General features: G+C 45.2%; 1 protein-coding gene across 2 annotated transcripts in view; it reads right to left on the reverse strand.

The window, feature by feature from the left end:
• LOC126106539 (uncharacterized) overlaps positions 1–12,781 on the reverse strand; it is a 38,215-nt gene extending 25,434 nt beyond the window's left edge. For both annotated transcript variants that reach the window (XM_049912879.1, XM_049912878.1), the window contains exons 1-2: positions 12,721–12,781; positions 1,429–1,548 (exon numbers count right to left, since the gene is read on the reverse strand). In XM_049912879.1, the coding sequence (XP_049768836.1) occupies positions 1,429–1,503 (75 nt within the window). In that variant the 5' untranslated portion in view covers positions 1,504–1,548; positions 12,721–12,781. The remainder of the gene's footprint in view (positions 1–1,428; positions 1,549–12,720) is intronic.
• Positions 12,782–15,257: the final 2,476 nt, after the last annotated feature.

Here is a 15,257-nt window from a genome sequence, read left to right on the forward strand (position 1 = left end):
GGACCGCAGCGACGCACGGATGCACGCCAAGACCGTAGGATCCTACGCAGTGCCGTAGGGGACCGCACCGCCACTTCCCAGCAAATTAGGGACACTGTTGCTCCTGGGGTATCGGCGAGGACCATTCGCAACCGTCTCCATGAAGCTGGGCTACGGTCCCGCACACCGTTAGGCCGTCTTCCGCTCACGCCCCAACATCGTGCAGCCCGCCTCCAGTGGTGTCGCGACAGGCGTGAATGGAGGGACGAATGGAGACGTGTCGTCTTCAGCGATGAGAGTCGCTTCTGCCTTGGTGCCAATGATGGTCGTATGCGTGTTTGGCGCCGTGCAGGTGAGCGCCACAATCAGGACTGCATACGACCGAGGTACACAGGGCCAACACCCCGGCATCATGGTGTGGGGAGCGATCTCCTACACTCGCCGTACACCACTGGTGATCGTCGAGGGGACACTGAATAGTGCACGGTACATCCAAACCGTCATCGAACCCATCGTTCTACCATTCCTAGACCGGCAAGGGAACTTGCTGTTCCAACAGGACAATGCACGTCCGCATGTATCCCGTGCCACCCAACGTGCTCTAGAAGGTGTAAGTCAACTACCCTGGCCAGCAAGATCTCCGGATCTGTCCCCCATTGAGCATGTTTGGGACTGGATGAAGCGTCGTCTCACGTTGTCTGCACGTCCAGCTCGAACGCTGGTCCAAACGAGGCGCCAGGTGGAAATGGCATGGCAAGCCGTTCCACGGGACTACATCCAGCGTCTCTACGATCGTCTCCATGGGAGAATAGCAGCCTGCATTGCTGCGAAAGGTGGATATACACTGTACTAGTGCCGACATTGTGCATGCTCTGTTGCCTGTTTCTATGTGCCTGTGGTTCTGTCAGTGTGATCATGTGATGTATCTGACCCCAGGAATCTGTCAATAAAGTTTCCCCTTCCTGGGACAATGAATTCACGGTGTTCTTATTTCAATTTCCAGGAGTGTATATTAAAAATTCGATGGGCAGATAAGGTTCAAAATGAACAAGTACACACTGAAAAAAAAATGTGGGGAAATAAGTCTGTGGAAGGACCTAAGCAGAAAAAGGGAGAGAATAACGTGACACTTGTTATGGTATCCAAGAATAGTTAACCTGGTGCTGGGATTAGCACTATGGAAGAAAATAGTAGGTGTACAGACAAAGGTTATAAAGGTTAGACTATGCAAAACAGTTTACATAGTACGCTGGGTGTAGTAACATCTTATGGGTTAATACAAGAATGGAACAGAGTGAAACAAGTAGAAAGATTGATGGCTTAAAAAAAGAGTATAAGAGGAAACGGCAAGGATAGATCACTAGCGAGTACAGCTGAAGTTGTTTATGCACTGAGGATGGAGTACTCTAATTACTGCCGTATCATGTGTATTTTTTCTTGTGTACTCACCACAAAGAAGATGGCAATCATGATGGCTCCAGCCCTGAGCGAGCATCCGCAACAACACTGCTTTAGAACTACCATGTCTGCAACACTGGTTTTCTGACTCGGAACTTGCAGTGAATTGCTCTGTAACAACGGTATGATGGTCACATTTCATACAGGCGCTTGAACACATTCTGAAGTTAATAGCCAAATTGTTTAGTGTGACGTGATTGGCGACACTAATTACACTGCATATCCTCAGCGGAGGAGAATTGCCTAAATTGTACCACTTGAGATTTTACTTATTATATCCTACACAGTAAGTTACAAAATTATTCAAACAATACCATCCCCAACTATAAGATGTCGTTCTTGGTATCTGATTTAAATAACTGAAAATCTGAGAAAAATGAACATATTCCATTCAGTTTTTTAAAAAATGTGCAAGCGGTATAAATTAGGAACCATGTTTCCTTAATTCGTGTCAGTGGATACATAAACTGAACCACCCACAACGGACGACATACAATATAACCATTTAGGTAAGCCTAGATGAATGCGAACTATTTCAAATAAAATATTACAGTTTTTCTTTATTTTATATTAAAGCGTAAAGGTGTAATGCCAGAAATGTATAAGAATCCATCTTGAATTAGATGCGTGAGGACTTCCAATAACGTCCTAGCGTATTGTGGTTGATGATGTAAAGTTAGGATCATTGGTTGACAAAAAACTCATGCCTAGACAATCGTAATTCTGAAATAGCGGTCATAGTATTTTAGAGTTAATGGAGTCCGTTCAGAATTACACGGAATGCTCTGCGCACGTGTGTAACAGCACGGAGTTGTAGATCTACATCTAACAAAATAAGCTCGTTGAATTGCTACCGAAATCCATTTCCCTCAGAGTCAGTGATATTTCTTGGATAGACACATTTTGCCTGCCATTCCTTCTTCTGCATTCAAGGTATGACGCAGTCCGTTTCTTTCTGCACCGTAGGAATCTAGTTTTCTTGCGTCTGACATGCATTATAACAGCCAATACAATTCTTTTGGGTGTTTGACCGCACTGCCAATGTGTAAAATTTTTCAACGTTTTGGCCACTGTTGCAAATGGCCGAAACGTCAGAAAATTTTACACACAATGCGGTCACGTAACGAGACGAATTTTATTGGCTATACATTATCTTTTCATATGTACGAAGGTGAGTCAAATGGAAACCTTAAATTTGTAATAGCAAATCGAAATTTTGCGCTGTAAGTTGGTAAGCGTGCTACAAACAGCATGCAGAATGGCCTGTAGGTGGCAGCATAGTGCAGATGCACGCATACCGTCGCAGTATCAGTATAAAGATGGCCGCCCCACTTGAGACTGGCATCAGGGAAAAACAGCGTTCTGTTATTCGGTTTTTACGTAGTCAAGGTGTGAAATCTATTGAAATTCATCAACGAATGAAGGTTCAGTACGGTGATGCATGTTTGTCACAGCAGCAAGTCTACGAATGGAGTAGGAAGTTCGTAAATGGTGTGACTTCAATGGAAGATGCTCCTCGTCCAGGTCAGGCACAACGAGTTGTGACTCCACAGAACACTGCAGCAGTTGAAGCCATAGTGAAGGAAAACCGCTGAGTGACACTGAATGACACTGCAGCATGTTTACAGATTAGTCATGGGTCAGCACACCACATTGTGCGTGATGTGCTCCAGTTTCACAAGATGTGTCTGCAAGATGGGTGCCACGGTAGCTGACTCCTGAAAAGAGAAGAACTTCTTCAGCGCTTTGAACGAGAAGGTGGCTTCCTTGCGAGAATCGTTACTGGAGACGAAACCTGGGTTCACTTCATTCTGAGTGTCTTCCTCATCCACCACACTCACCAGACCTTGCCCCAAGTGATTTCCATATGTTGGACCACTCAAAGACGCAATGGGAGGAAAGAAGTTCCGTTCTGATGAAGAGGTACGCCACGCGGTGGATGAGTGGTTGCGCAGACTACCAAAAGAATTTTTTCTAAAGGAATTTGTGCACTTTGTAAGCGCTGGAGGACTTGCATTGAGCGTGGGGGGATTATGTTCAAAAGTGATGCAGGTTTGTGCCACTTCTGCACAATAAAAAATATTTTAAAAAATATTTAAGGTTTGCATTTGACTCACCCTCGTAAGAATAGACTCTAACCGTCATTAATTTAGTTAGAAATTGCTTATCTGCAGCTAAAAAAGTTACATATCGACTTCAATTTTTTATTGTTATTATCAGCACGCCTCTTAAAATTTTTGGGTTGTATGCACGTTTCGTATGTGTGTATATTCATTTAATGCCCACCTCTGTAGCTGAATGGTCGGTGCGGATGCCTCCCATAGGTTTATCCGGGTTAGTTCCTCAGTTTTGTGAGCAATTTTTCCTTGGTGGGAGGACTGCTATGGGTGCCCCCCCAACGATTAGTAGCGCCTCCAAGGTCAAGAAATCCGAAAACTAGGGAGAGCTGACCATGTGCCTTTCCACACCGCATACGATGACACCATAGGCAGAATACGACACGGCGGTCCGTCGGTCGCGATTGACTCCTCTCAGATCAGAACACGGAACTGTAGCTTTATTTTAAATTCATGTGATCCATGATCCACATTTAGATATCCTGATAAAGCTAAATACTGTGCATCTATGCTCCTTGTTACCATACTATAATGCAAAATAATTATTTAATTCACCGTTGTTGTTGTTGTTGTGGTCTGCAGTCCTGAGACTGGTTTGATGCAGCTCTCCATGCTACTCTATCCTCTGCAAGCTTCTTCATCTCCCATGCCTCAGAACATGTCCTACCAACCGATCCCTTCTTCTGGTCAAGTTGTGCCACAAACTTCTCTTCTCCCCAATCCTATTTAATACTTCCTCATTAGTTATGTGATCTACCAATCTAATCTTCAGCATTCTTCTGTAGCACCACATTTCGAAAGCTTCTATTCTCTTCTTGTCCAAACTATTTACCGTCCATGTTTCACTTCCATATATGGCTACACTCCATACAAATACTTTCAGAAATGACTTCCTGACACTTAAATCTATACTCGATGTTAACAAATTCCTCTTCTCTTCTCTTCACCGTATCATTTCTAAACATTATGTTACGCTAATGAGGGTGATCGCATTTTTAAAGGTCAGTATACAAGCAGGTTCAGCACTGGCGAGCTAGGCAAGCACTTAGATGGCTGACCGACCGGACCTGCCGAGAGGTTTTGGCAAGCGGAGTGCACTCAGCCCTTGTGAGGCAAACTGAGGAGCTACTTCATTGAGAAATGGCGGCTTCGGTTTCGTAAACTGCCATACGTCCGGGAGACCGGCGTGCTGACCACATGACCCTCTGTATCCGCATCCAGCGACGCCTCTGGGCTGAGTATGACACGGCGGCCGGTCGGTACCGTTGTGCCTTCCAAGGCCTGTTCACGCGCAGTTAAGTTCTGTACACTAACGAAATTTATAGTCGTCGTCATCTCTTTAAAATTTCGAACAAACTAATCGCAGCTAATACAAAATGGCAGCTGTCTGAAAATTAAGTTTGTTTCCCCTATTAGGTTGGTGCATAAGTTCGTAACACTTTTGTTTTGCATGTTGGTATTTGTATTGCTACGGATTTATCTGTCGACCGTTATTTTTTATTTCTAGTTCATTGTTATTTGAGTTTACATATTGTCATTTTGTCAAAAAAATGGTTCAAATGGCTCTGAGCACTATGGGACTTAACATCTGTGGTCATCAGTCCCCTAGAACTTAGAACTACTTAAACCTAACTAACCTAAGGACATCACACACATCCATGCCCGAGGCAGGATTCGAACCTGCGACCGTAGCAGTCGCGCGGTTCCTGACTGCGCGCCTAGAACCGCTAGACCACCGCGGCCGGCTCATTTTGTCATTTGGAGGTAGTGAGTGGAGGTGTGGAAGCTAGAATGAGAGTGCCGAGTGGAGAAATCGGAACATTTCCGACATATTCTTCTGTATGAGTTCAATAGAGGAGTGACTACAGCGAAGACAGCCAGAAACATTTGCGTCATGTATGAGGATAATGCCATTGGACAGAGCACCGCAAGAAAATGGCTTCCTTGTTTTAAGCAGGACCGTTTAGGCATTAGTGCCTCTTCACGTTCGGAAAGACCTTCCGGGTTCGATAAACGCCTTAACCCACTACAATCCAAGTCAGTCTACTCGACAACTGGTAGATGTGATTAACTGTAATCATTCCAAAAATGGTTCAGATGGCTCTGAGCACTATGGGACTTCTGAGGTCATCAGTCCCCTAGAACTTAGAACTACTTAAACCCAACTAACCTAAGGACATCACACACACCCATTCCCGAGACAGGATTCGAACCTGCGACTGTAGCGGTGGCGCGGTTCCAGACTGAAGCGTCTGGAACCGCTCGGCCGTTCCGGCCGGCGTGATCGTTCCACCATCGCGCGACATTTGCATGGAATGGGGAAGATTCAAAACTCGGATGTGTGCTCTAAGCCAAAACAAAAACAAAAAAAAAAAAAAATGAGCAGGTGGTCACATAAGCATCTCGGATGGCTCGTCATCAATTCACTCGTGAAAAACACCAACCGTTCCTATCCCGTATCGTTAGTGTTGGCGATAAACGACGTCTTCATGCTAACATAAGGAAAATAAACGGATGGTTGAGCCCAAACAATGCAGCGACTCCCCATTCAAGAACCTGTGCGCATCCACAATGTCATGTATCTGGTGGGACAGCGGCGGGGTGTGATTGCTTTCCTGTGTTGTAACCATCACTGCCGACATTCGTTGTGCGGCCCCTATTTCCCGTGGGCCCTGATCGTTTCATAATGACATCACGTAGAAAGAAAGTAAAATGGGTGTGACTTGAACAGAGCTGGAAGGGTTGCCAAACACTCCAACAGTATTCAAGAAGGGGTCGCACTATCATTCTGTACGCCGTCTGCTTTTTGGATGAGTTACATTTCCCCAACTAAAACAAAGCATTTGCCTGCAGTGCCACCAGCCTGACGTGATCATTCCATTTCTCATCGCTTTGCGATTTACGCCAAGATATGTAATTGACGTGGTTGTGCCAAACAGCACACTTCTAATGTTATACCCGAACATTACGGGTTTGCTTTTCCTATTCATACGCATTAACTTACATTTTTCTACTGTCAGAGCAAGCTGCCATTCATCGCACCAACTAGGTATTTTGTCTAAAGTCATCTTGTATCCTCCTACAGTCACCCAACGACGACACCGTCCCGTACTCCATAGCATCATCAGCAAACAGTCGCGGACTGCAACTCAGCCCTTCAGCCAGGTCACTTTTACATACAGAGAACAAAAGCAGTACTGTCACACTTTCCTGGGGCACCCCTGACGATAACCTCGTCTCTGATGAACACTCACCGTCGAGGACAACGTATTGGGTTCTATTTCTTAAGAAGTCTTGGAGCCACTCGCATAACTTGGAAACTATCATGGTTAGCAGACTCCAATGGGACACTGTGTCAATCGCTCACCGGAAATCTAGGAATCTACCTGTTTCCCTCTGTGGTGTCACCGCCAGACACCACACTTGCTAGGTGGTAGCTTTAAATCGGCCGCGGTCCATTAGTACATGTCGGACCCGCGTGTCGCCACTGTCAGTAATTGCAGACCGAGCGCCACCACACGGCAGGTCTAGAGAGACGTACTAGCACGAGCCCCAGTTGTACGGACGACTTAGCTAGCGACTACACTGACGAAGCCTTTCTCTCAATTGCCGAGAGATAGTTAGAATAGCCTTCAGCTAAGTCCATGGCTACGACCTAGCAAGGCGCCATTAACCATTTCTAGAGAGAGTCTCACTTGTATCATCAAGAACGCTGTATACAAATGATGGATTAAAGTTAAGTATTCCAGCAGCTACGTACTTTTCTTTATAGCATTCATTACGTATCCTGTTTCAGACCTAACGCCAGCCTGCGTGAGTTGACGCGTGCATTTCGGCCTCCTCTAAATTAGTGTGCGTTGTTTTGGCTAATCGGCCGACACAACACCCTCCATCCATTACTTGTACGATATCATGTGAGAGAGTGGCAAATTGAGTTTCGCACGAGCGATGCTTTCTACATCCGTGATGATTTGTGGACCGAAGCTCTTCTTCTCTCTCTAAGAAGATTTATTATATTCGAAATCAAAATGTGTTCAAGAATTCTGCAGGAAACCGGTGCAAAGGATTACGCTTGTCAGTTCCTATACCCTTCTTACTCGTACATACAGGAGTGGCTTGTGTTTTTTTTTTCCAAGCGCTTGGGGCTTTTCGCTGAGGACGAGATTCGCGATAAATGCAAGCTAGTACGATAGTTCAGGTATACATGCCGATGTGGCAAGGTGAAGATGAAGAGGTAGTGAAAGTATAGAGGATATTGAACGGGAAATGCAGTAAATAAAGAGAGATGAAAATGTAATAGTCATGGGGAATTGGAAGGCTATTGTAGGAGAAGATAGAAGAAAATATCGCGGAAAAAAAAACGGACTTGGGACTGAGAGAAGAGAAAGACTGAGTTCTGTAATAAGTTTCAGCTACTTATGGCGAATACTCGGTTCATGAGTCACACGAGGAAGAGGTATACTTGAAAGAGAGGGTGGCGATACGAGAAGCTTTCAGTTAGATTACATCATGATCAGACAGAGATTCTGAATCAGATTCTGGATTGTAAGGCGTATCCAGGAGCAGACGTAGACTCAGATCACAATGTAGTAGTGATGAAGAATAGGCTGAAGTGTAAGAGATCTGACAGGAAGAAACAATACGAAAAGAAATGGGACACGAAGGTACTGAGGAATGAGGAGATACGTTTGAAGTTCTGTGAGAGTATAGATGCTGCAATACGGGATAGCTCACAAAGCAGTACAGTTGAAGAGGAATGGACATCTCTAAAATGGGCAATGGCGAAAGGTGGGAAGAAGAACATTGATACAAAGAAGGTAACAGAGTAGGAACCATCTGTTTCAGAACAAATGCTTCAGTTGATCGATGAAAGTAAGAAGTACAAAAATGTTCAGGGAAATTCAGGAATACAGAAATACAAGTCCCTGAGGAATGAAATAAACAGGAAGTGCAGTGAAACTAAGACGAAATGACTACACGGAAAATGTGAAGAAATCGGAAAAGAAATGATTATCGGAAGGACTGACTCAGCATACAGGAAAGTGAAATTAAAAGCAAGGGTGACATCATTAAGAGTGCAACGGGAATTTCACTGTTAAATACAGAGGAGAGAGCGGGTAGGTGGAAAGAGCAGTGAAGATGTCTAAGAGGGGGAAGATTTCTCTGATATGATAGAAGAAGAAACAGTAGTCGATTTAGAAGACATGGGGGATCCAGTTTTAGAATCATAATTTAAAAAGTATTAGAAGACTTACGATCAAATAAGGCAGAAAAGATAGACGGCCCCGGTGGCCGAGCGGTTCTAGGCGCTTCAGCCCGGAACCGCGTTACTGCTACGGTCGCAGGTTCGAATCCTGCCTCGGGCATGGATGTGTGTTATGTCCTTAGGTTAGTTAGGTTTAAGTAGTTCTAAGTTTTAGGGGACGGATGACCTCTAAAGTTAAGTCCCATACTGCTCAGAGCCATTTGAAAATTTTTGGTTAGCACACTGGACGCGCATTCGGGAGGACGACGGTTCAATCCTGCGTCCGGACATCCTGATTTAAGTTTTCCGTGATTTCCCTAAATCGCTCCAAGCAAATGCCGGGATGGTTCCTTTTAAAGGGCACGGCCGACTTCTTTCTCCGTCCTTCCGTAATCCGAAGAGACCGATGACCTCGCAGTTTGGTCTCCTCCCTCAAACAACCCAACCCAACCCATTTGAACATTTTAAGACAGAGAAGATAGATAACATTCCATCATAATTTCTAAAATCATTGGGGAAGTGGCAACAAAACGGCTATTCACGTTGGTGTGTAGAATGTCTAAGTCTGGCGACATAACATCTCACGTCCACACAGTTCCAAGACTACAGGAGCTGACAAGTGCGAGAATTATCGCATAATCAGCTTAACAGCTGATGCATCCAACGTGAATAGTATACAGAAGAATGGAAAAGAAAATTGAGGACGTGTTAGATGATCAGTTTGGCTTTAGGAAAGGTAAAGGCAGCAGAGGGGCAATTCTGACGTTTCGGTTGATAGTGGAAGCAAGACCAAAGAAAAATCGAGACACGTTCATAGGATTTGTTGACCTACAAAAAGGGCTCGACAGTGTTAAATGCCGAAAGATGTTCGAAATTCTGATGAAAATGTGGGTAAGGTATAACGAGAGACGTTTAGCATACAACATGTACAAATGCTAAGAGGGAACAAAAAGAGTGGAAGACCAAGAACAAAGGGCTCAGATTAAAAAAGGTGTCAGATAGGGATGTAACCTTTCGCCACTACTGTTCAATATATACATAGAAAACGCAGTGACGGAAATAAAAGAAGGGTTAACAGTGGAATTAAAATTCTAGGTGGAAAGATATTAATGACACGATTCGCTGATGACATTGCTATCCGCAGTGAAATGAAGAAGAATTACATGAAACTTCCTGGCAGATTAAAACTGTGTGCCCCACCGAGACTCGAACTCGGGACCTTTGCCTTTCGCGGGCAAGTGCTCTACCAACTGAGCTACCGAAACACGACTCACGCCCGGTCTCACAGCTTTACTTCTGCCAGTATCTCGTCTCCTACCTTCCAAACTTTACAGAAGCTCTTCTGCGAACCTTGCAGAACTAGCACTCCTGAAAGAAAGGATATTGCGGAGACATGGCTTAGCCACAGCCTGGGGGATGTTTCTAGAATGAGATTTTCACTCTGCAGCGGAGTGTGCGCTGATATGAAACTTCCTGGCAGATTAAAACTGTGTGCCCGACCGAGACTCGAACTCGGGACCTTTGCCTTTCGCGGGCAAGTGCTCTACCAACTGAGCTACCGAAGTACGACTCACGCCCGGTCTCACAGCTTTACTTCTGCCAGTATCTCGTCTCCTACCTTCCAAACTTTACAGAAGCTCTTCTGCGAACCTTGCAGAACTAGCACTCCTGAAAGAAAGGATATTGCGGAGACATGGCTTAGCCACAGCCTGGGAGTTCGGGTCTCGGTCGGGCACACAGTTTTAATCTGCCAGGAATTTTCATATCAGCGCACACTCCGCTGCAGAGTGAAAATCTCATTCTGAAGAATTACATGATCTGCTGAATGGACTGAACAATCTAGTGAGTGCAGAATATGGATTGAGAGTAAATCGAAGAAAAACGAAAGTAATCAGAGATAGCAGAAATAAGAACAGCGAGAAACTTATCATCAGGTTTGGTCACGTAGTAGATGAAGTTACGGAATTCTGCTACCTAGGGACCAAAATAACCAGTGGTGGGTGGAGGAAGGAAGACATCAAAAGCAGACTAGCACTGGGAAAAAGGGAATTTCTGGCCGAGTGAAGTCTACTAGTATCGAACATAGGCTTTGATTTGAGGAAGAAAATTCTGAGAATGTACGTTTGGAGCACAGAATTGTATGGTAGTGAAACACGGACTGTGGGAAAAACGGGAACAGAAAAGAATAGAAGCATTTGAGATGTGGTGCTACAGACGAATGTTGAAAACTGTGTGGGCTGATAAGGTAAGGAATGAGGAGGTCCTGCGCAGAATCGGAGAGGAAAGGAATATGTGGGAAACACTGAGAGCGAGAAGGGACAGGATGATAGGACATCTGTCAATATATCAGAGAATGACTATCATGATACTGAAGGGAGCTGTGGAGGGTAAAAACTGTAGAGGGAGACAGAGACTGGAATACATGGAGCAAATAATTGAGAACATAGGTTGCAAGTGCTACTCTGAGCTGAAGGGGCTGGCACAGGAGAGGAATTCGTGGTGGGAGTCAGAAGACTGATGACTCAAAAAAAAGGGATGGGGAAAATTCTCCGGAATACTCTCTATAAAGCCGAAGAGGGATTCCATCTAGTTAGCGACCTAGACCTAGCGACTGTTTCCAAATATTTCAGCTGCTACTCTACACCTGGGTTACCTACTTCCTTGCCATCCATGGAGGACTATATGCGACAGTCAGACGACTGTATGTCTGCACGATTGTGTTGCGTGAATAATTTCTTAAACGCGAAATCTATAGCTTCAGCTTTCCTTTCGCCATCTTCTGTTGCGTCACCTGTCTGTTCATCGAGTGACGGGATACAAACCTACGGCCAGCTTAAATTAAGTGTAACTAGAATTATCTCGGATTTCAGCGAGATCTTTCGGTAAGGTATGACGTTGGAAGTTGTTGTATACCTGGCGCACTGATCTTCTTACGGACTCACGAATTTCTACTAACTTTTGTCTGTTAACAATTGCGTGCTCTTTAAACGAGAGCGCAATAATCTCTATTTTCTCAGCATTTTCCGAATGTGATTACTACTTTTCCTGCATTCTGTCATTCAGGTGCAGTTACCGTTGAACTAGATACAACTGACCACGAATTGACTCTTGCTCCGTACTCAACATTTCCTTTTTGTGCTTGTGGACGGTCTATTATTTGACTTAAATCTGTAGTTTTCATAAAGCAATTGTAAGAAATTATGGTTTTTTTGAAAACAAATGCTTTTCGGCTTACAAAATAACCCAGAAGGCCGAATTGTTGCACAGCACTTAAGTGCGGTTGCATCTCGCCTCCGATTCCTTACCGGCTGCCATAGACATGCAGTTATTGGTCTATCGGCCGAGTGCGAGATAATTCCTACACATTAAAGGTATTCGCAAATGCGAATATGGAGAATCATCAGCTGTAGAATGGAATGACGACAATGAAAATTTGTGCCGGGTCGGGAAACGAACCCGGATTTCCTGCTTATCGCGAGCGGTGGCCTTACCATTCATTATCAGATCCACTCACAGATGTCGTCAACCATGCGTCTACAACCTATTATGTGTATTCACGTATAGCTGAGACATTTTACTTGAAACTCGCTTGCCCGGTGTCGGCGGATAAATACGATATTGCAGCACCTGTCTTATCATGAATGCAAGTCCAAAGGAACTTTGCACCGTAATTCAGAATAACACAGCCACTGCAATTCGCATCATTCCTACACATGTCTCAGAAACCATTATCGAGCAACACATCTGCACATGTCCACTAGCCTCTGTGGAAACGTCACTGCGTATCGTGATAACACTTTGCGTGCCGAAGAAAACTAATTACTCGAGTACATCGCAGAAGGCACTGTACTAAAGCACCGACAGTCACATTAGAAAGAGTGACTGGCGGAGACGAGTCGAACAGTTCTCCGAGGAACACACCTTGACAGCGCAGACGGACTCCCTGTGGATTCCAGCGTAGCTTCACGGGTTTCCCTCTTCTTTCCCAACTGACTGTTCCATTTGTGCGACTCGAGCGTTTAAAACCGACTCAAGGAAGGAAACTGCGGCTTCGCTTCGATTGCGTCAGTTCGTAAACGAAATTTTAGGAAGCCCGCACTCGGTGGTGGGAGGACTTGAGATGAGACAGAGAAGGAAGCAGTGGATTAAGTAGGTAAAAATTGAGGATCTAGTAGAAATCCCTGGATAGCTCAGGAGGCATTGAATAACGGAGGAGAAAACAGAAAAAATCAGTAAGTGAAGCATCAAAATTCGATCGTATATCAGAGAGACAAGCTTCTGATGCTTCGTGTAAGATAGACGATCAGACAGCGCGATCAGAACCGGGTTCAGACCTTACGGGAAGGACCCCATTTCGCATCCACCAGGTTGGATTAAAGAAAGACATCGAAATAATTCAGATTGAATGAAGGAAGGAAGGCCGTTCCCTTTCAAAGGAACCATTCCCGCAACATAAAGTTGCGATTCGGTAAGCAATTCGGGGCTGTGCTGCCAGGTTTGTTACCGGTACGTTCGTTCACCGAGCGAGTATTACGGAAATGATCCGTGAATTCGAACTCGATTCCCTGGAGGGAAGAGGACGTTCTTTTAGCGAAACACTATCGAAAGTAGAGAACCAACATTAGCGTCAAAGCTATCATATATCTCACGTAAGGACCACAAAGACAAGAAAACGAAAACTGGGCCTCGAACGGAGACATACAGACAGGAAAGGGAACGATAGCAGTGGTGTAAGTTCTTTCTACCATGCACCGTATGGTGTCTTGCGGAGTTTGTGCGAGTGCCTACGGAAAAATGATTCCTCCGAATTTTTTATGAGGATAGTCTTAAAGCTTGTAAATAAAACAAATTTTCTCCATCTTTACTCTTCAAATCTACATGCTAAGTTCTCAACATAATCGTCCTGGCGACGAATACATTCCTCCCAACGAGCGACCAGTTTTATGTTAGTCTGCAAGATATCGTCGCCCTTGGCACTGAAATTAAAATCTTCTTGACTGTTAGGCCGCGTCATATTTCTCCAAACAAGTGGCGTTTCCACCCCTGTGCTGGAATCTTCCTCAGAATCTTGTGGTGTCCACTGCAGTTGGACACTGTCAGAGAATAGTGACAGCTTGTCTTGTAGAGGGGAGTTTTCCCGTGCTTGTGCCGAAGAAGTGGGATTATTGGATGAAAAACCTTGGTCGACTGTTGGTGGGGCGTCTTCATTAGATACTGACTGTTTTTCCGTGCTAATACCGAAGAAGGGAGCTACTGGCAAAAGCTTGGCGGGCCAGCGTCATTGGTTAGAAAGGGTGTTATTTTCCTATACTTACGCTGGAGAAGAGTTATTAGTTAAAATTCCTCCTGCTGGTATTGCTGGACTCTTGCCATTGGCAAACAGGTAGAGAATGAAAGAGGTAATGAAACTTCCTGGCAGATTAAAACTGTGTGCCCGACCGAGACTCGAACTCGGGACCTTTGCCTTTCGCGGGCAAATGCTCTACCATCTGAGCTACCGAAGCACGACTCACGCCCGGTCTCACAGCTTTACTTCTGCCAGTATCTCGTCTTCTACCTTCCAAACTTTACAGAAGCTCTCCTGCGAACCTTGCAGAACTAGCACTCCTGAAAGAATGGATATTGCGGACACATGGCTTAGCCACAGCCTGGGGGATGTTTCCAGAATGAGATTTTCACTCTGCAGCGGAGTATGCGCTGATATGCTAGTTCTGCAAGGTTCGCAGGAGAGCTTCTGTAAAGTATGGAAGGCAAGAGACGAGATACTGGCAGAAGTAAAGCTGTGAGACCGGGCGTGAGTCGTGCTTCGGTAGCTCAGATGGTAGAGCACTTGCCCGCGAAAGGCAAAGGTCCCGAGTTCGAGTCTCGGTCGGGCACACAGTTTTAATCTGCCAGGAAGTTTCATATCAGCGCACACTCCGCTGCAGAGTGAAAATCTCATTCTGAAAGAGGTAATGTTTATCCAAACTATTATTGGCCTCAGAGGTGGTTTACAGGGCGTTGTTGTATTGCTCGTAATTTTGGAAATTTGTGGTAAGAGCCGGCCGCTATGGCCGAGCGGTTCTAGCCGCTTCAGTGCGGAACCGCGCTGCTCCTACGGTCGCAGGTTCGAATCCTGCCTCGAGCATGGATGTGTGTGATGTCTTTAGGTTAGTTAGGTTTAAGTAGTTCTAAATGTAGGGGACTGATGACCTCAGATGTTACGTCCCATAGTGCTTAGAGCCATTTGAACCATTTGGGGCAAGTTCCTATGGGTCCAAACTGCTGAGGCATCGGTCCCTAGGCTTACACACTACTTTATCAAGCTTGAACAAACTTACGCTAAGAATAACACACACACCCATGCTCGAGGGCGAATTCGAGCCTACGACGGGGGTAAGGGGGGGGGGGGGCAGCGCAAACCGTGGCAAGGCGCCTAAGACCCCACGGCTCGTAAGCCGCACCTCAAATTCACTTCC

This window comes from Schistocerca cancellata, chromosome 10 (genome assembly GCF_023864275.1).
Source record: "Schistocerca cancellata isolate TAMUIC-IGC-003103 chromosome 10, iqSchCanc2.1, whole genome shotgun sequence".
Lineage (NCBI taxonomy): Eukaryota > Metazoa > Arthropoda > Insecta > Orthoptera > Acrididae > Schistocerca > Schistocerca cancellata.